Source organism: Phyllobates terribilis, unplaced genomic scaffold (genome assembly GCF_046119375.1).
Source record: "Phyllobates terribilis strain yellow unplaced genomic scaffold, ASM4611937v1 Scaffold_3__8_contigs__length_932513732, whole genome shotgun sequence".
In the NCBI taxonomy this organism is placed as follows: domain Eukaryota; kingdom Metazoa; phylum Chordata; class Amphibia; order Anura; family Dendrobatidae; genus Phyllobates; species Phyllobates terribilis.
This window is the reverse complement of record NW_027362763.1, coordinates 648,068,826-648,088,820: the sequence shown is the minus strand read 5'-3', so window position 1 is coordinate 648,088,820 and position 19,995 is coordinate 648,068,826. Positions and strand designations below refer to the sequence as shown.

Below are 19,995 nucleotides of genomic sequence, written 5' to 3'. Positions count from 1 at the left end.
GGGTCACGCTACATCCCCTGTTCAGCGGCATCCCAACCTTCTGGGCATTTTGGGTGAAGTTTGTAAACCACATGGAACCTAGAGCTAAAATCAGCTCACAAGAAAACGCAAAAACATCAAATGTCACAATAATATCAATGGCAACTAAAATAGACTTACTAAAAGCTGGCACGCGGCCCCCGCTCCCAAGCGGCCCCTGCTTGCAGTCGGTCCCCGCTAACACCTGGCCCCCTGCTCGCAGTCAAACCCCCCGCTCGTAAGCGGCCCCTGCTCACAGTTGGCCCCCCGCTCGCACGCAGCCCCCGCTCGCAGTCGGACCCCCCCGCTCAGTTGCTCCCCCGCGGCCCCTGCTCGCAGTCGGACCCCCCGCTCGCACGCGGCCCCCGCTCAGTCGGTCCCCTGCTCACAGTCGCTCCCCCGCTGAACCCCCGCTCGCACATGGCTGCTGCAGACTTTCATACATTTTAATAAGAATAATCAGCAGCCAGATGAGGATTTTCTAGCGTTTTGTGACAGTGATTCGCAGCTTTAATGGCTCTAAACCTTTTACCATAAACTTCTGCATAGGAAAAACAACAAGACCTCAAAGCACGTGACTAGAAAACACCAATGGGGTGTAAAAGAAGGAGCGGAAGGGACAATGACTCCACAGCATACGCCAAGGGGGACAAACATTCCCGCCCCTCCCTGCTGACTGTCTCCGCTACCACAGACTGTTCTGGATCAGGCCAGCCCCACAATACATCAGATCCCTGCCACGTCCAGCTTTCGGGAGTTGAGCCATCACTGACCGATGAATCTGCCGCCATTTTTATTATAACATCATAATTTTTATTATGGTATCAATGTCAGACTTTACCAATAATCAGGATGGGGTGGAGGGGAGCGACGCAGACCCCACAGGTCTTAGTGCAGTGTCAAAATGTATTTTCACGGAAGGATTACAGACAGATATATACAGAAGCGCTATACGTAGAGACTCATTTCTTGCTGGGTGGAGACAGCGCAGAGCGGGACTGGAGGGTCTGGTGAACTAGATGCTCCCAGTCCGCATCCGAAAGCTGCTGAGCCCAAACAGGTACGGAAAGAGACGGAAGCTTCACCGCGGCCATCGTCCTCTTCACCAGCTCCACGTGATCTGCAAAGGGCATCAGTGAGAAGTAACGGAGAGCAGAACAAAAAGACACTTCCCAACCCGAACATCTTATAGACCACCCAAGTGTGCGGGTAAAAAACACTTCTGAGCAAACATTGTGCCGCGCCGACATCAGGACCCTGACGACTATAACATCCTAATACTGTCAAAGAAAAAAATAAAAACCATCAGACATCTCCAGGAGAAGGAGCTGACAATCCAAAGCGCCTCCGGTACAGGACGAGGACTTACACTGAGCACTCTGTGAAATAGATCTCAACGGACAGGAAGAGAGAAAAACTCATTGAAGCACGCAGTGAAGCCTGGACCTGGTGGGGACAGGTAATTAAGACTGGTATACCAGCTGGGGTACACATGAAGTCTGGGGTCTGTCTAATAAAAGGCGGAGAAATACCATTTCACAAGAACCAGCTTGTTCGGTTACAAAGACTGCTTCAGACACTTGGGCACCGTTGGAAAGTTCTGAATATTGCGGTTTGTGTCCATCCGATATTGATGAGACATACATTTTCAACTTCAGGACTAGTCGGGGAAGAACACGCATATTTGTTCATAATTGAGACATGCCAACCAGCCCCAAATAAATAGGAACCAGATTGCTGACAACAGCCATGCCATGTTTCCTATGTATGAACAGATAAAATCGTGATAGTGCACAATCCCGGCAGCGAGTGTCCACAGACCTCCTCCATGATCCACGAGTGTATCCGGTGTATTTCCCCAGCTGACTGCCAGGGTCCTCCGTCCGTCCCCATCTTTCGGCCCTCATCTTAGCACCAGGCTACAGTCTCTCCCCCATCGCAGCTCTGCGGGGAGTCAGTGAATATACAGAGAGGAGGAGCCTCTGTTGGGGAAGGGCTTCAACCTGACTATGTGGATCGTGAATAATGGGAAAAAAACCAAAACAAACAAAATCGATGCCCTACAGCCTGAGAACATTATGATGCGACTGCACCCTCAAGAGCATCGCTCACGTGGGCAGTCACCTGGCACAATGCTGATAAATACCTGCGTCCATGGGAATAGAGTTCTGTAATGCAGGGCCGTCGTCCTCATCATCACTGTTTGCAGGGGGGTCGGGTAGGTGCAGACGCATGGCCTAAAAGAGAGGACGCCACTTTCACTGGAACAGTCTAGCATTGAGGGTGTGGTGACCCGGAGCTACACACAGTCGTACAGCGGAAACCACTCCAGCCCGTAATAGTGCACAAAAACACAACAACAATGGGCCAGGAGCCATATTGTTCTAGTCACACAAGGCAACAAACCGGGAGGAGGCTGCGAGGATAACAGTCTGGTGGGAGGAGTCTAATGGAGCATGTGAAGTTACCAGTCTCGTGAAAGGGGCCTAGAGGAGTTTGGCTTTGTTACGTCTCTGACTGGGGGTAAGGGTGTGGAGGGGATTGTGGAATACTAGGAATCCAGTAAAGCTGGTCAGGTCACTTGTCTAGTGGAAGGAGCCTAGTGGCTGTGACGCCATCCGGTGGGAGGAGCCTAGTGGCTGTGACGCCGTCCGGTGGGATGTAGCAGAGCTCAGCATTACCTGCAATCTCTCCTGCAGGTCACTCTCAGTCTGCGCTCCATCTTCTGGGTCTTGGTTCAGTGGTTGGTACTGGTAACCACTTTGTACTTCTTCATCTTCCTCTTCCTCCCCACCACTCCACTCTATTGGGGGATCCTGCGGTCCCCCGAGATCCTCACTCTGGTTTGGCAAGATCCTCTCTGGACCCATTCTCTGCAAAAATACAAGTCATAAAAGCGTTCATTGAAAATATTAAAAATCTCTGAAATCCCTCTCACCACCCCTTCCCTCCTTCCTATTTCAAGTGAGGAGACAATAGACTGATGCAGATAGGAAGTTAATTATCCAGGTTAATTAACATAAAAGAGCCCTACAATTGGCAGGTAATTGGGACAGAATTCTTTTCAGAGACTTGGACAGCCATATAGACTTGTGTTGACGCATAGACATAGTTTAACATATGGGCCAGGGACTGAATGAGGATGTGTATTACGTATAGACAAAGATTGAAGGAGATAGAATACCTTTGGTCCTTAAGATGTTTCCTATCAATCACACTCATTAGAATAGCATTGTCCTTCACATTTGCACATTTCTTTCATCCCCAGGCACCGAAAGAAAATATAGAATAGGGGAATTTCTATAATTCTGATTGCGATGAGACATATATTTTTAGCAGCAGAGCTTACTGGGGAACAGTATGCATATTTTCTCATATCTGTGAGCCCTGCCGATGAGCCGTGAAATAACTGTCCCAAAAATAACTGCCGGCAGCGGAGTCATGTTTGAACTCTAAGGAAAGATAAAATCTAGTGTTGAGCGAGTATGTTCTAATAACCCTTTCGCCGAGTATGCTCGGGCCAAGCTCCGAGTATTTATAGCTGCTCGGTGAAATGGTTAAATCGCTCCCGTGGTTAACCTCATCACCGAGCAGCTGTAAATACTCGGAGCTCGCCCGAGCATACTCGGACAGAACATACTCGCTCAACCCTAATAAAATCCCAATAAAAAAATGTGTAACATCCCTGGCGGCGTGCTTGCATGGTGCACCACCTCCCACCATGCAAGACCGCAATCTTACCTGTCAGTCCATGCTGCACTCTTTGCTCCATTACCTGCTGTGTCCATGTCTCTTGTCTGATTGCTTAGGGCGTCGGCGCGGCTTTCTGCTTGTTTCTTATAGCTACTGTGTGCACAGTCCTAATGCTTCCCCAGCCTATTGCTGTGAGTCACTGGATACTTAAACACCCTCCACCCAGTAGGAGGTGCCTGAGCAACACTTTCACTCAGTTTGTCCTTTGCAACTGAGGTGCCAGGTCCTGTCCTGACTCTAGTCTGTTTCCGCCACCCTCGGGGCCGAGTACCCAGGGCCGCTACCTGTATCTCTGACTTCTAGTCTGTTTCCGCCACCCTGGGGGCTGAGTTCCCAGGCTCGTTACTGTATCTTGTTCCCAGTTCAGTTCCTGTCTGAACAGTGTCCTAGCCCGTTACTTGTTTCTCTCTATGTCCGTACCTTCCCTTTGCCTGCAGTGTCTGAACCTGCACCTAACTCCAACTCGTTGTCTCTGTACTTCTGTTTGTGAGTTTTGTGTCCACTCGCTACTTCATTGTAAGTACCTTGTGTGTATCTGGATCTGCTTGTCCCCTTTCCCTGCCTCCGTATCTACCTCCTGTGTTCTAACCATCTTCCTGTATTTTCCAATCTGTTCCATGTGAACAGAGCCCTGTCCTGTCTGCCTTCACCTTCTGCTCGGTTCCGCTCCGCTTGTTTACCGCACCTGCGGTTCCGCTTGTTTACCGCACCTGCGGTTCCGCTCCGCTCCGCTTGTTTACCGCACCTGCGGTTACGCTCGGCATGCTCACCGCACCTGCGGTTCCGCTCCGCTCTGCTTGCTCACCGCACCTGCGGTTACGCTCGGCATGCTCACCGCACCTGCGGTCTTTCTCCGTTCTGCTTGCTCACCGCACCTGCGGTCTTTCTCCGCTCTGCTTGCTCACCGCACCTGCGGTCTTTCTCCGCTCTGCTTGCTCACCGCACCTGCGGTCTTTCTCCGCTCTGCTTGCTCACCGCACCGGCGGTCTTTCACCGCTCTGCTTGCTCACCGCACCGGCGGTCTTTCACCGCTCTGCTTGCTCACCGCACCGGCGGTCTTTCACCGCTCTGCTTGCTCACCGCACCGGCGGTCTTTCACCGCTCTGCTTGCTCACCGCACCGGCGGTCTTTCACCGCTCTGCTTGCTCACCGCACCGGCGGTCTTTCACCGCTCTGCTTGCTCACCGCACTGGCGGTCTTTCACCGCTCTGCTTGCTCACCGCACCTGCGGTTTTGCTCCGCTCTGCTTGTTCACCGCTCCTGCGGTTTTGCTCTGCTAGTCCACTGCACCTGCGGCTCTGTTCCCGTATCCTAGTCTGTACTGGTCCCTATCCAGCCTGCATTCATACCTGCCAGTATCTGCCTGTCGGCATTCCAGCCGTGCCTGTCAGTACCCACCAGCCTGCATACCAGCCACGCCTGCCAGTACCCACCTGCCTACACACCAGCTGTGCCTGCCAGTACCCACCTGTCTGCATACCAGCTAACCTGCCTGTTCCTGCATTCCCCGATGTGGGTCAACAGCTGTGACCGGGGTCTGACCTGGAGCAGCACCTGGTCCCTCTGCTCGGTTCCTCCCTGGTTCAGAGTCGACTGAGCCGCCGTGCGACCATGGTCGGACCGGGTTGATCCTTCGTTACGCCCCTCCAGGCACTCCTCGGTTCATGGTACAGTGGGATCACTAATCACGCTCACGCCAGTCAGTCCGAGTGCGAGCGTAGCAATATGGCGGCTATGAAGACACGGGGTCTTCCGTGGGCTTAATACTACTCAGACAACACAGGGTGATGGTAAAACAGCGTCTCAATACTTTATTGAACCACAAAGCGGACAATAAACAAATAGAACAGTCCCAGAAAATACCCAACATGATACAACATTATACAGTCTCACCCTTCCTTCTCCGCCCGCCGGGAATAGAGCAATGAGATATGTGGCCAGGTGACCTGAGTGTCCCAACCTGGATTTCTTCATAACGTCTCTAAGAGTTCAGTGATATTCACTGGAGCAGATCTGTATTCCTCTTGATGGAGCCATATGTTCTGCTTGCTGTCCTCAAGTCTCTCTTGGCTGTGTTTTTGTAAAAAGACTCTGATACAGAAGCAGAGAACCCTTTTATAATTCACAACTGTCATTTTAGACATTATCCTCAGGTCAGAGGGGAAGTGAGAGGAGTTTAACTTACATTGTTAGAACATCTAATTGATCTGCAGTTTTTTCCTCCTGTTTAGCTAGTCAATAAGGTAGCTGGCCTGGGACAATATGTAATCAGCATTATAGTAAACATCATTGTTTCATGACCCTCAGTCCCTGTCACCAGAGAGAAGACCATAAGTTTCAGTAAGTATCAGCTCACGTGTCAGCATGCAGGATTACACTAACAATAGTCTGTCCTTCTTGACCAAAGAAAAACACAAATTCAAAGTCAACGTAAGGATAATAGTGTATTTCTCCTGAATGTATAAGTCTGTGTGATTAAGAAGAAATGCTGTGTTGTCACATACCTCCCCCTTCTTAATTAGCCAGACATGATAGGAAACCTATCACCCTTATTGGGGACAGTCCATCAGCAAGTCTTTAAGGACAGACATGAATGTAAGAGGTCTCATCTTCATGAGAACGAAACTTTGTATCACCCAGTTTCCTCAAAGCATATTCCATATCTTCCTTGCGAATAAACTCCACAATCCCCATGCCATCATTGTGCACATTAGCATAGTGGACATCTCCAGCTTCTCTCATATGATCTTTTAGATCCTGCCAACTTCATCCATTGCGTCCGCACACGGCGTTCTCCGAATCCTGAGGATCCTGGAAGCTTATGATTGCAAACAGTGCGGTAACGGATCTGCACTTACCGATGGAACAACTCTACCAGCTCCTTTTTCCATACATTGGCCGTTAAATTGCTCACATAAATGCGCCCAATCCCCGGGCGTTGGCCCCCAGCACGGGAGATAGTCACTTGGCGGCCTGGTAAATGGTGTTCTGGTGGTGCGATATCTGAACTGGAAAGGTGATGGAAGGCCCCATTGTCCGAGGTCCTTAGGCCTTGATATCACAAACCTTGACTGGCTGGAGGAGGTTATGGAGGTTGGATGGTGTACAGTGGTCAACCTGCCATATAGTGTGAACAGGAAGTATCACTTCCTCCTCTGCTGGTGTCTCCTGAGGGTAGCGTCCCTCAAACCCTGATGGCTCGTCTTGGCAGATGTTGAGCGGATGGGCGCGCAAGGCGGGCTCCAGGCATGGGGTCCCGGCCCTGTAGACAATCTTTTGCCATGTGTGAAAGGTGCCCAAACTTATAACAGCTCTGTGGGTTGGGCAAATCACAGGTCCGGTTTGTAAACCTTTGTCCTGGTGGGGTGTGTCTGCTGGGCAGAGGGGTTTCCTGGAATCGGTAGGCATATCGCGTCTCCAGTGGGGACGATTGGCTGTGAATTTGTTTTGGGCTTCTGGTCGGCTATCCACTCTCATATATCAGGGGACATTTCCTCCATAAATTGCTTGAGAATGATAACGTCTCGGAGGGCATCAGCAGAGTGGGCAGCGCGACCATCGAGCCAACGGTTGCAGTGTCGTTAGAGTTGACTGCCAAATTTTACATAGGACACCCCCTGGCGAGACAAAGTCCGGAACTTGGTGCGATATCTCTCGGGGGTGATAGTAAAAAGAGCCAACAGATTATCCTTAACAGTCCAATAGTCCAGGCAGTCCTGAGGTCCAAGCAACCGGACAGCATCCCGTGTCCGGACAGTCAAACTAGTCCACAGGGATTTAGTCCAGCCAGTTGTAGGTACCTGGTGCATCAGCATCAGGTTCTCAAAATCTTGCAGATGACCATCAACCTCTGGGTTGGACTCAAACACTGGCACGTCTCTGTAGCGAAGATGATCGCCTTGGTTGTGGGCCATCATTGAAGTAGGGTAGCTGGCAGTAGGAGTACTGGAACTCCCAAAACCGATTTTATAATACAAGCAGTCTCCTCTCTTGGGGCTCCGGATCCCAATGCGATCAACAATTCCTGGATTTGAGCTGCTTGGGACTGGGTATTTGATTTCAGATTACCACTGGAACCTGAATTTTGCAAACAGTTTAATTCCCCTGGGTCCACCTCAGTGGAGTTTTCATTGTCCTCCACGACATTCTGGGCATCCCAATGGACCAATTCCTGTATCAAATACGACCAGTGTCGGTGGGCTGGGATTCGATCCGTCGAAGCTGGCACAGCTCCTATAGTCTCCATTTATTGTTGCGGCTGTATTTTCCTTTTGGTCCTCCTCCCAAGGCCGGGCTAGTGGGGTTGGACATGGTAGCATTCTAAACCTGCTGTGTATGCCTCACCTATGGTCCGCTGGGTCTGTCTATATGACTCCCTGGTTGTGGAGCCTTTTGGACGGTGTGTGCTAACATAAGTCCCCTAGCAGCTCCCCCAGATTCGCTGGGCTGAGTAGTATCCCACTGTTGCCACCAATATGTGAAGACACGGGGTCTTCCGTGGGCTAATACTACTCAGACAACAAAGGGTGATGGTAAAACAGCGTGGCAATATTTTATTGTACCACAAAGCGGACAATAAACAGATAGAACAGTCCCAGCAAATATCCAAGATGGTGCAACATTACACAGTCTCACCCTTCCTTCTCCGCCCGCCTGGGATAGACAGTCAGATATGTGGCCAGGTGACCTGAGTGTCCCAACCTGGATTTCTTCATAACGTCTCTAAGAGTTCAGTGATATTCACTGGAGCAGATCTGTATTCCTCTTGATGGAGCCAAATGTTCTGCTTGCTGTCTTCAAGTCTCTCTTGGCTGTGTTTTTGTAAAAAGACTCTGATACAGAAGCAGAGAACCCTTTTATAATTCACAACTGTCCTTTAAGACATTATCCTCAGGTCAGAGGGGAAGTGAGAGGAGTTTAACTTACATTGTTAGAACATCTAATTGATCTGCAATTTGTCCTCCTGTTTAGCTAGTCAATAAGGTAGCTGGCCTGGGACAATATGTAATCAGCATTATAGTAAACATCATTGCTTCATGACCCTCAGTCCCTGTCACCAGAGAGAAGACCATAAGTTTCAGTAAGTATCAGCTCACGTGTCAGCATGCAGGATTACACAAACTGTCTGTCCTTCTTGACCAACCAAAGAAAAACACAAATTCAAAGTCAACATAAGGATAATAGTGTATTTATCCTGAATTTATAAGTCTGGGTGATTAAGAAGAAATGCTGTGTTGTCACAGCGGCACTCTCCAACTTCTAAGACCATCCAGCGAGGAGTTATCGCATAAATTGTGGCTTTCATAAAACCATGAAGGGCTGAGACCAGCCCACAACTCGGCCCACGTGAGGTCATCACAGGGGAGTGTGGGTGGGACCCAATTCAGCATAACAAAATCAAGCAGAATGATGATCTGTGTTCGTGCTGAGAGATACATATTTTCTTGTAAGCAGGGACCACGTTCCCGTAACAGCCAATCGAAGCGCTCTCCTTCAGCTAAACTGAATCGTCTCCGCGATCGGTATAGTAAGTTCTTCTATTAATCCCTTTTATTATATGTAACTGTCTATGCTCTATTGTTTTGCTCTCTTTGTAAAATCTTTTGTATATTTTTCTTGAACACTGCCTCCCTTTGGATTAAATATAAAATTTCATAGTTCTGCTTCTTTTGTGCTGTAATTGTGCCCCCCACTAAAGCCATATACGCTACCAAAATGCAGGCGTCCAATTGGTCAGAAAGCAGATTGGTGGTGGCAGCTAATAATCTTTCCTGGGTTATAGTGGAGTTAGCAGTGATCGTACGGCAGTATATACACACATTCCATGCGTTGGAATCCGAAGGTGTATACGCCATACGCTCACTGTTAGTTTTTGATAACCAAATTGTGAGATTTGGGTTAATAATTCCATGAAATAAGCGAGTAAGGAAAACACATAAGACAAGTAACAAAACCCCAAGACAGCGAGGGGGTCATTCCATGTCAAGTGAACCAATGAAATTCTCCTCAATATTTTTAATTCTTTTGAGATTTTGCTTTCTGGTAATAGTGTGTTAGAGAAAAGAAAAATGTGAAGAAAAGAAATTCTATATATTTTTTTTTAATTTTCAAAGTTTTGAAAAAATGTGAATTTCTGTGTTGCATGCCTTTACGTTTCTCCTCATAACTTGGGCCAGAACCAAGATAGAGAAATGATGACATAAACACCATTACACTCAGAACTGTACAGTGTTTCACCCGATATCGTCGTTAGTATTTTACCCATGCGGACTCAAGCAAAATTCTGAAAAACATTAAAAAAAAATACTGATAAAAAATGTTCAAAAAATTCCCATGTGCCTCATATGCTCTTAGCCACATCTGTACCAAAATCCACGTTGGGATCTCAAAAGGATCAGACTTCAAAACATAACTTGTTTATAAGGAGAAAAAGGGCGTTATAATAGCTTAAAAAATATACATATTTTATTAAGGATAAGTTCATATAAAAATTAGCAGATCAAGACAATAACGTGCAAAACAGCTACAACAGACCAGTCCATCCGCAGCCCAAGAAAAAAACACCTGATACACACAAGTTATACAGAGTTGCAAGAGCAGATCATAAAGTGCAGTCCAGGTCAGGTGAATGACTGTATGAACAGTGTCAATCTGAAAATCTGGACTTCAGATCTGCTCAGCCCGTGGTCTAACAGTGCAGGGTCTATATTCTCCAAATAAAAAAAAGTTTCATGACTTGTCCTGATCATAAACGAGGGAAATTATTAGATGAATCTATAGTGGACACAGCGAAAGGTTTTTACAATAGTGATGGCGTGAGCAGAATTACACCTGCCATGAAAGTAACCGGTAAGAAAACTCCTCTCCACAAGACGCTGCTTCTCGCCAACTTGAAAGAGACTTATGAATTATTTTTTTAAATGAACTTCTCCTAAAAAAGAATTTTCAGAATGTGCTGCCCTGCGACCCAAGACTCGTGTCCCGGCCGGTGGTCGTGGTGCCACCCAAGACCCGTGTCCCGGCCGGTGGTCGTGGTGCCACCCAAGACCCGTGTCCCGGCCGGTGGTCGTGGTGCCACCCAAGACCCGTGTCCCGGCCGGTGGTCGTGGTGCCACCCAAGACCCGTGTCCCGGCTGGTGGTCGTGGTGCACACTCTGTGCGTATGTACAGCACACAAGAACACTAAGCTTATGACTGAAGGACACAAGGTGAAAGATATTCAGATTATTGAGTACAACCTTGGTGATTACGTAGTATGTGTCTCACATAAAATGTCCAGAAAAGAGTTCAAACGGTTACCTAAATACCTGCAAAACCATGTCCTCGAAGAGGGTGTGGAGGATCGTATAACTGATAGACAGGGGATATTTGGTGACAGATGGACTTTTCACACTGCTTCTAGAAGTGCAGAAGACTTTGTAGAATGTTTTTGGGACCAGCTGATAGCCCTTAAAGCGTTAGTCCGAAACCCAAAAGTAAATTTCAATTAATAAATCTTTAAAAACTTTTGTAATTCAAGTCATGGTAAAATTCCCACCATTCACTCTGTGCAGCAGCTCAGGGTTCTGTGTATATTACCCACCTCCTATGACGATTCGTTTGAGAATCCCAGAGCATGATGGGAAACTCAGAGATCGTCATCTGCTGGCTGAAACTGCTGTCACTGAGCTCTCCACCCCGAAACAAAGCGACATTGAAGGAGAGGCGGCCGGGACATCCCGACACTGCCCTCGCTATGTCTGCTGTCATCAGTGACGTCAACAATGACGCTCGATTCAGGGGCTGGTCCCTGCAGCGTCTCCCCACGCACCGCCGTCTGCCCCCCATGCAACGCACCGCCGTCTACCCCCGCGCGATAGTGATAAAAGCGGACATCGACCAAGTGTGAGCGAGGTGTACTACTTCTCGGAGGGCTGGTGTGTATACAGTAGACACCGTATACAGGTCTGCCATCACAAGGAGGACTGTGCAGTGGAGGCTGAATGGCCCTTTAGGTTTAGGAGGCCCCGTGAAACGTCTTGCAGGTCGGCCTCCAGAGGCCGCATTCACACCAAATCTTATCACCCAGGAAACTTATCAACTGGAGTGAGAAAAATATTCCCAACATCCAGTTCATGTAGAAAGGAGGAGGAGGAGGAGGAGGAGGAGGAGGAGGAGGAGGAGGAGGAGTTTAACCCATCGGTTTCTGGAAGCAGAACCCATCACAGGGGCTCACAATACCACATGGTCATTCCATGGAGTGAGACGGAAGTAACAACAAGGGTTTATTCACTCAGCAACGACTGAAGACAGCAGAAGATCCGCGATGGATGACAGAACTGGTGATGGGACCTGCGAGTGATCGGCACCGCCGGCTAATGGACTCTTCAGAGATAATGAAGAAGTACAAGTGAGTTCTCTGCACCCTCTGGTCCATCACTTTATGCATCCAAGAAAACCAGATATTATAAAAGTAAAAAAGTCCGATATTAACCCCATAACAGCCGGACAGACTGACACAAGGACACGGCCATTGTTAGTAAGATTATGATGAAATCTCGCCCAGAAGGAGGAGGAAAAGGATGATAAAAGCTCGGTGTAAAGACCATGAAGGGTTTAACACGAGCTCATACTTTACTTTAGAACTTGATGATACTATTCTTTTGAAAAATGGACAAGTCTAGTGATGTAATAAAAGAATGTTACATGTAGATTTAAAAATGTGTTAATATTTAGCATTAAGCATATATGATAAGAATCCTGTATTTAGAGAATCAAGCCCACAGCCACACTATCAGTATTTGATCAGTATTTTTTCTCAGGAGTGGGAACCAAAACCAGGAGAGGAACAATCAGACAAAAAGTATAAAAGAAAGAGGTCACCAATTCTGCATTTATCACCCACTCCTGACAAAGAATACTGACCGAATACTGATAGTGGGACCGTGGCCTTAGACATATGATCTACGGATCCCTGAAGACAAGTAACACATCAACATTTTGTAAAAACATTTCTAACATCTCGTTTTTCTGAAATCCTTCATCACAATTTAGAATTTGACGCCTGAAAAACAAAATATCAACCAAGTCTTGTAAGAGATTAAAGCCCGGACGATGAGGAGCAGATCGGCGCCTTCATCTCCATCTGACCCGAGATATGATAAATGTCAGGTCAGACAAGACCAAAACCCAGGTTCTCTCAAAACTTTACAAATCTATAAAAAAATGCAAAACGTATTACTTTTAATTCACTTAAGTAGCAAAAAACACCAAAGACAATAAATATCCTGAGATGTCAAAAATATTCAGATTTGGATCATTGGAAACGGAATGAGCCAAGGAGAAAGAAAGAGAAAGCAAGTAACTGAACACAGACAGAAGGGTCAGCGAAGAGATCAGCAACGCACAGCACTGAGAAGGGGAAGGTCTCCCTCTGGGGGGGGCAGAGGTACGACCAGACAGAGACGGGGGAGGTCTCCCTCTGGGGGGGGCAGAGGTACGACCAGACAGAGACGGGGGAGGTCTCCCTCTGGGGGGGGCAGAGGTACGACCAGACAGAGACGGGGGAGGTCTCCCTCTGGGGGGGGCAGAGGTACGACCAGACAGAGACGGGGGAGGTCTCCCTCTGGGGGGGGCAGAGGTACGACCAGACAGAGACGGGGGAGGTCTCCCTCTGGGGGGGGCAGAGGTACGACCAGACAGAGACGGGGGAGGTCTCCCTCTGGGGGGGGCAGAGGTACGACCAGACAGAGACGGGGGAGGTCTCCCTCTGGGGGGGGCAGAGGTACGACCAGACAGAGACGGGGGAGGTCTCCCTCTGGGGGGGGCAGAGGTACGACCAGACAGAGACGGGGGAGGTCTCCCTCTGGGGGGGGCAGAGGTACGACCAGACAGAGACGGGGGAGGTCTCCCTCTGGGGGGGGGGCAGAGGTACGACCGGCCAGAGACGGGGGAGGTCTCCCTCTGGGGGGGGGCAGAGGTACGACCGGCCAGAGACGGGGGAGGTCTCCCTCTGGGGGGGGGCAGAGGTACGACCAGACAGAGACGGGGGAGGTCTCCCTCTGGGGGGGGGCAGAGGTACGACCAGACAGAGATGGGGGAGGTCTCCCTCTGGGGGGGGGGGCAGAGGTACGACCAGACAGACGGGGGAGGTCTCCCTCTGGGGGGGGGCAGAGGTACGACCAGACAGAGACGGGGGAGGTCTCCCTCTGGGGGGGGGCAGAGGTACGACCGGACAGAGACGGGGGAGGTCTCCCTCTGGGGGGGCAGAGGTACGACCAGACAGAGATGGGGGAGGTCTCCCTCTGGGGGGGGGGCAGAGGTACGACCAGACAGACGGGGGAGGTCTCCCTCTGGGGGGGGGCAGAGGTACGACCAGACAGAGACGGGGGAGGTCTCCCTCTGGGGGGGGCAGAGGTACGACCAGACAGAGACGGGGGAGGTCTCCCTCTGGGGGGGGGGGGGGGCAGAGGTACGACCAGACAGACGGGGGAGGTCTCCCTCTGGGGGGGCAGAAGTACGACCAGACAGAGACGGGGCAGAGGTACGACCAGACAGAGACGGGGGAGGTCTCCCTCTGGGGGGGGGCAGAGGTACGACCAGACAGAGGTACGACCAGACAGAGACGGGGGAGGTCTCCCTCTGGGGGGGGGGCAGAGGTACGACCAGACAGACGGGGGAGGTCTCCCTCTGGGGGGGCAGAGGTACGACCAGACAGAGACGGGGCAGAGGTACGACCAGACAGAGACGGGGGAGGTCTCCCTCTGGGGGGGGGGGCAGAGGTACGACCAGACAGAGGTACGACCAGACAGAGACGGGGGAGGTCTCCCTCTGGGGGGGGCAGAGGTACGACCAGACAGAGACGGGGGAGGTCTCCCTCTGGGGGGGGCAGAGGTACGACCAGACAGAGACGGGGGAAGTCTCCCTCTGGGGGGGGCAGAGGTACGACCAGACAGAGACGGGGGAGGTCTCCCTCTGGGGGGGGCAGAGGTACGACCAGACAGAGACGGGGGAGGTCTCCCTCTGGGGGGGGGGGGGGGCAGAGGTACGACCAGACAGACGGGGGAGGTCTCCCTCTGGGGGGGCAGAAGTACGACCAGACAGAGACGGGGGAGGTCTCCCTCTGGGGGGGGGGCAGAGGTACGACCAGACAGAGACGGGGGAGGTCTCCGGGGGGGCAGACGTACGACCAGAGACGGAGGAGGTCTCCGGGGGGGCAGACGTACGACCAGAGACGGGGGAGGTCTCCGGGGGGGCAGACGTACGACCAGAGACGGGGGAGGTCTCCGGGGGGACAGAGGTACGACCAGACAGAGGAGGTCTCCGGGGGGACAGAGGTACGACCATACAGAGACGGGGGAGGTCTCCGGGGGGGCAGAGATATCGGTCATACTGAGCCTCCAGTACCTGAGCTGTGTGACAGCACCAGACAGACGCGACAACAGCAGATCCCTCATTCACTTCCGGCAGAGTGTGGCTTTCTAGCGGGGTGACTTCCGGCAGAGTGTGGCTTTCTAGCGGGGTCACTTCCGGCAGAGTGTGGCTTTCTAGCGGGGTCACTTCCGGCAGAGTGTGGCTTTCTAGCGGGATCACTTCCGGCAGTGTGGCTTTCTAGCAGGGTCACTTCTGGCAGAGTGTGGCTTTCTTGCGAGGTCACTTCCGGCAGAGTGTGGCTTTCTAGCAGGGTCACTTCCGGCAGAGTGTGGCTTTCTAGCAGGGTCACTTCCGGCAGAGTGTGGCTTTCTAGCAGGGTCACTTCCGGCAGAGTGTGGCTTTCTTGCGAGGTCACTTCCGGCAGAGTGTGGCTTTCTAGCAGAGTCACTTCCGGCAGAGTGTGGCGGAAAAGGAGGTGAAATATTTCTGAGCTCTTGCTCGTACGGTTCCCATTGAGGTCAGGTGGGTGCAGTGACCCGACGGGTGAGCGGGTGATCTCTGCAGTCAGGTCGGGCAGTGCGTGATTGTTGTTTTGCAGCTGTGTGTACATACAGCAATCAACTAGTAGCGATATATAGAGATAAGAAGGAAGGGGCTCGTCTGATTCTCCGGGGTCTAATGTCCACTCATGGTGGTCTAGTGCAGGGTTCCCCAACTCCAGTCCTCAAGGCCCACCAACAGGTCATGTTTTCAGGATTTCCTTAGTATTGCACAGGTGATGGAATTATTGCCTGTGCAGGTGATGGAATTATCACCTGTGTAATACTAAGGAAATCCTGAAAACATGACCTGTTGGTGGGCCTTGAGGACTGGAGTTGGGGAACCCTGGTCTAGTGGTTGTCAGTCCTCACACCTGTAATAACTGACTGAATCCCCCCCCCCCCCCCCCTAGTGATGTGGACCCCGCAGTTTCCCCACCTTCCTCCCCCCAGTGGTGTGGACCCCGCAGTTTCCCCACCTTCCTCCCCCCAGTGGTGTGGACCCCGCAGTTTCCCCACCTTCCTCCCCCCCAGTGGTGTGGACCCCGCAGTTTCCCCCACCTTCCTCCCCCCCAGTGGTGTGGACCCCGCAGTTTCCCCACCTTCCTCCCCCCCAGTGGTGTGGACCCCGCAGTTTCCCCACCTTCCTCCCCCCCAGTGGTGTGGACCCCGCAGTTTCCCCACCTTCCTCCCCCCCAGTGGTGTGGACCCCGCCGTCTCCCCACCTTCCTCCCCCCAGTGGTGTGGACCCCGCAGTCTCCCCACCTTCCTCCCCCCAGTGGTGTGGACCCCGCAGTCTCCCCACCTTCCTCCCCCCAGTGGTGTGGACCCCGCCGTCTCCCCACCTTCCTCCCCCCAGTGGTGTGGACCCCGCAGTCTCCCCACCTTCCTCCCCCCAGTGGTGTGGACCCCGCAGTCTCCCCACCTTCCTCCCCCCAGTGGTGTGGACCCCGCAGTCTCCCCACCTTCCTCCCCCCAGTGGTGTGGACCCCGCAGTCTCCCCACCTTCCTCCCCCCAGTGGTGTGGACCCCGCAGTCTCCCCACCTTCCTCCCCCCAGTGGTGTGGACCCCGCAGTCTCCCCACCTTCCTCCCCCCAGTGGTGTGGACCCCGCAGTCTCCCCACCTTCCTCCCCCCAGTGGTGTGGACCCCGCAGTCTCCCCACCTTCCTCCCCCCAGTGGTGTGGACCCCGCAGTCTCCCCACCTTCCTCCCCCCAGTGGTGTGGACCCCGCAGTCTCCCCACCTTCCTCCCCCCAGTGGTGTGGACCCCGCAGTCTCCCCACCTTCCTCCCCCCAGTGGTGTGGACCCCGCAGTCTCCCCACCTTCCTCCCCCCAGTGGTGTGGACCCCGCAGTCTCCCCACCTTCCTCCCCCCAGTGGTGTGGACCCCGCAGTCTCCCCACCTTCCTCCCCCCAGTGGTGTGGACCCCGCCGTCTCCCCACCTTCCTCCCCCCCAGTGGTGTGGACCCTGCAGTTTCCCCACCTTCCTCCCCCCCAGTGGTGTGGACCCTGCAGTTTCCCCACCTTCCTCCCCCCCAGTGGTGTGGACCCTGCAGTTTCCCCACCTTCCTCCCCCCCAGTGGTGTGGACCCCGCAGTTTCCCCACCTTCCTCCCCCCCCCAGTGGTGTGGACCCAGCAGTTTCCCCACCTCCCCCCCCCCCCCAGTGGTGTGGACCCAGCAGTTTCCCCACCTTCCCCCCCCCCAGTGGTGTGGACCCCGTAGTCTCCCCCCCCCCCCCCCCCCAGTGGTGTGGACCCCGCAGTTTCCCCACCTTCCCCCCCCCCCAGTGGTGTGGACCCCGCAGTTTCCCCACCTTCCTCCCCCCCCCAGTGGTGTGGACCCCGCAGTTTCCCCACCTTCCCCCCCCCCAGTGGTGTGGACCCCGCAGTTTCCCCACCTTCCTCCCCCCCCAGTAGTGTGGACCCCGCAGTTTCCCCACCTTCCCCCCCCCCCAGTGGTGTGGACCCCGCAGTTTCCCCACCTTCCTCCCCCCCCAGTGGTGTGGGACCCTGCAGTTTCCCCACCTTCCTCCCCCCCCCAGAGGTGTGGACCCCGCAGTTTCCCCACCTTCCTCCCCCCCCAGTGGTGTGGACCCCGCAGTTTCCCCACCTTCCTCCCCCCCCAGTGGTGTGGACCCCGCAGTTTCCCCACCTTCCTCCCCCCCCAGTGGTGTGGACCCCGCAGTTTCCCCACCTTCCTCCCCCCCAGTGGTGTGGACCCCGCAGTTTCCCCCCCTTCCTCCCCCCCCCCAGTGGTGTGGACCCCGCAGTTTCCCCACCTCCCCCCCCCCCCCAGTGGTGTGGACCCCGCAGTTTCCCCACCTCCCCCCCCCCCCAGTGGTGTGGACCCCGCAGTTTCCCCACCTCCCCCCCCCCCCCCAGTGGTGTGGACCCCGCAGTTTCCCCACCTTCCTCCCCCCCCCCAGTGGTGTGGACCCCGCAGTTTCCCCACCTTCCTCCCCCCCCAGTGGTGTGGACCCCGCAGTTTCCCCACCTTTCCCCCCCCAGTGGTGTGGACCCCGCAGTTTCCCCACCTTTCCCCCCCCAGTGGTGTGGACCCCGCAGTTTCCCCACCTTCCCCCCCCCCAGTGGTGTGGACCCTGCAGTTTCCCCACCTTCCTCCCCCCCAGTGGTGTGGACCCCGCAGTTTCCCCACCTTCCTCCCCCCCAGTGGTGTGGACCCCGCAGTTTCCCCACCTTCCTCCCCCCCAGTGGTGTGGACCCCGCAGTTTCCCCACCTTCCTCCCCCCCAGTGGTGTGGACCCCGCAGTTTCCCCACCTTCCCCCCCCCCAGTGGTGTGGACCCCGCAGTTTCCCCACCTTCCTCCCCCCCCAGTGGTGTGGACCCCGCAGTTTCCCCACCTTCCTCCCCCCCCAGTGGTGTGGACCCCGCAGTTTCCCCACCTTCCTCCCCCCCAGTGGTGTGGACCCCGCAGTTTCCCCACCTTCCCCCCCCCCCCAGTGGTGTGGACCCCGCAGTTTCCCCACCTTCCTCCCCCCCAGTGGTGTGGACCCCGCAGTTTCCCCACCTTCCTCCCCCCCAGTGGTGTGGACCCCGCAGTTTCCCCACCTTCCTCCCCCCCAGTGGTATGGACCCCGCAGTTTCCCCACCTTCCTCCCCCCCAGTGGTGTGGACCCCGCAGTTTCCCCACCTTCCTCCCCCCCAGTGGTGTGGACCCCGCAGTTTCCCCACCTTCCTCCCCCCCAGTGGTGTGGACCCCGCAGTTTCCCCACCTTCCTCCCCCCCAGTGGTGTGGACCCCGCAGTTTCCCCACCTTCCTCCCCCCCAGTGGTGTGGACCCCGCAGTTTCCCCACCTTCCTCCCCCCCAGTGGTGTGGACCCCGCAGTTTCCCCACCTTCCTCCCCCCCCCAGTGGTGTGGACCCCGCAGTTTCCCCACCTTCCTCCCCCCCCCAGTGGTGTGGACCCCGCAGTTTCCCCACCTTCCCCCCCCCAGTGGTGTGGACCCCGCAGTTTCCCCACCTTCCCCCCCCCAGTGGTGTGGACCCCGCAGTTTCCCCACCTTCCCCCCCCCAGTGGTGTGGACCCCGCAGTTTCCCCACCTCCCCCCCCCCCCCAGTGGTGTGGACCCCGCAGTTTCCCCACCTCCCCTCCCCCCCCCCCCCAGTGGTGTGGACCCCGCAGTTTCCCCTCCCCCCCCCCCCCAGTGGTGTGGACCCCGCAGTTTCCCCTCCCCCCCCCCCCCCCCCAGTGGTGTGGACCCCGCAGTTTCCCCACCTCCCCCCCCCCCCCAGTGGTGTGGACCCTGCAGTTTCCCCACCTTCCTCCCCCCCAGTGGTGTGGACCCTGCAGTTTACCCACCCCCCCCCCCCCCCCCAGTGGTGTGGACCCTGCAGTTTTCCCACCTTCCTCCCCACCTTCCCCCCCCAGTGGTGTGGACCCTGCAGTTTCCCCACCTTCCCCCCCCCAGTGGTGTGGACCTTGCAGTTTCCCCACCTTCCTCCCCCCAGTGGTGTGGACCTTGCAGTTTCCCCACCTTCCTCCCCCCAGGGGTGTGGACCCCGCAGTTTCACCACCTTCCTCCCCTCTCTCTATCCCCCCCCCCCTTCAATGGTGTGGACCCCGGTGTTGCAGGTTTCTGTTGTGCTCTTCTCCTCGGTTCTGCTGTTCCTGCCGTAGGCTTTTCTGGATCTGGGGTCGGATTCCGGCCAGTTTCCCCCGGTGCCCCCTGGTTTCCCCCGGTAACGTTGTGCCTCTCTCCCCGCAGGCTCTGGTGCAGCGACACCTCTGCCTCCCTTGGGCCTCGGCATGTATTGGGGGCATGCCTCGCTGGACGGTGCACCTAGAGGGGGGTCCACGGCGGGTGAA

General features: G+C 54.3%; 1 protein-coding gene across 1 annotated transcript; it reads right to left on the bottom strand.

Annotated features, from left to right (window-relative positions):
• Positions 1–808: 808 nt before the first annotated feature.
• MEA1 (male-enhanced antigen 1) lies at positions 809–15,307 on the bottom strand. The gene is made up of 4 exons (XM_073671650.1): positions 15,157–15,307; positions 2,700–2,891; positions 2,165–2,255; positions 809–1,138 (listed from the first exon to the last, which is right to left on the bottom strand). Exons 2-4 carry the CDS (start codon positions 2,886–2,888, stop codon positions 981–983), a joined length of 438 nt encoding a protein of 145 aa, XP_073527751.1. The 5' UTR covers positions 2,889–2,891; positions 15,157–15,307; the 3' UTR covers positions 809–980.
• Positions 15,308–19,995: the final 4,688 nt, after the last annotated feature.

Coding starts and splice junctions, on each gene's coding strand:
- MEA1 (XM_073671650.1), bottom strand. CDS start 2,888: ATGGGTCCAGAGAGGATCTTGCCAAACCAGAGTGAGGATCTCGGGGGA. Junction 2,256..2,699: donor ACCTGCAGGAGAGATTGCAG/GTAATGCTGAGC, acceptor CCTCTCTTTTAG/GCCATGCGTCTGCACCTACC. Junction 1,139..2,164: donor CTCTATTCCCATGGACGCAG/GTATTTATCAGC, acceptor TGCCCTTTGCAG/ATCACGTGGAGCTGGTGAAG.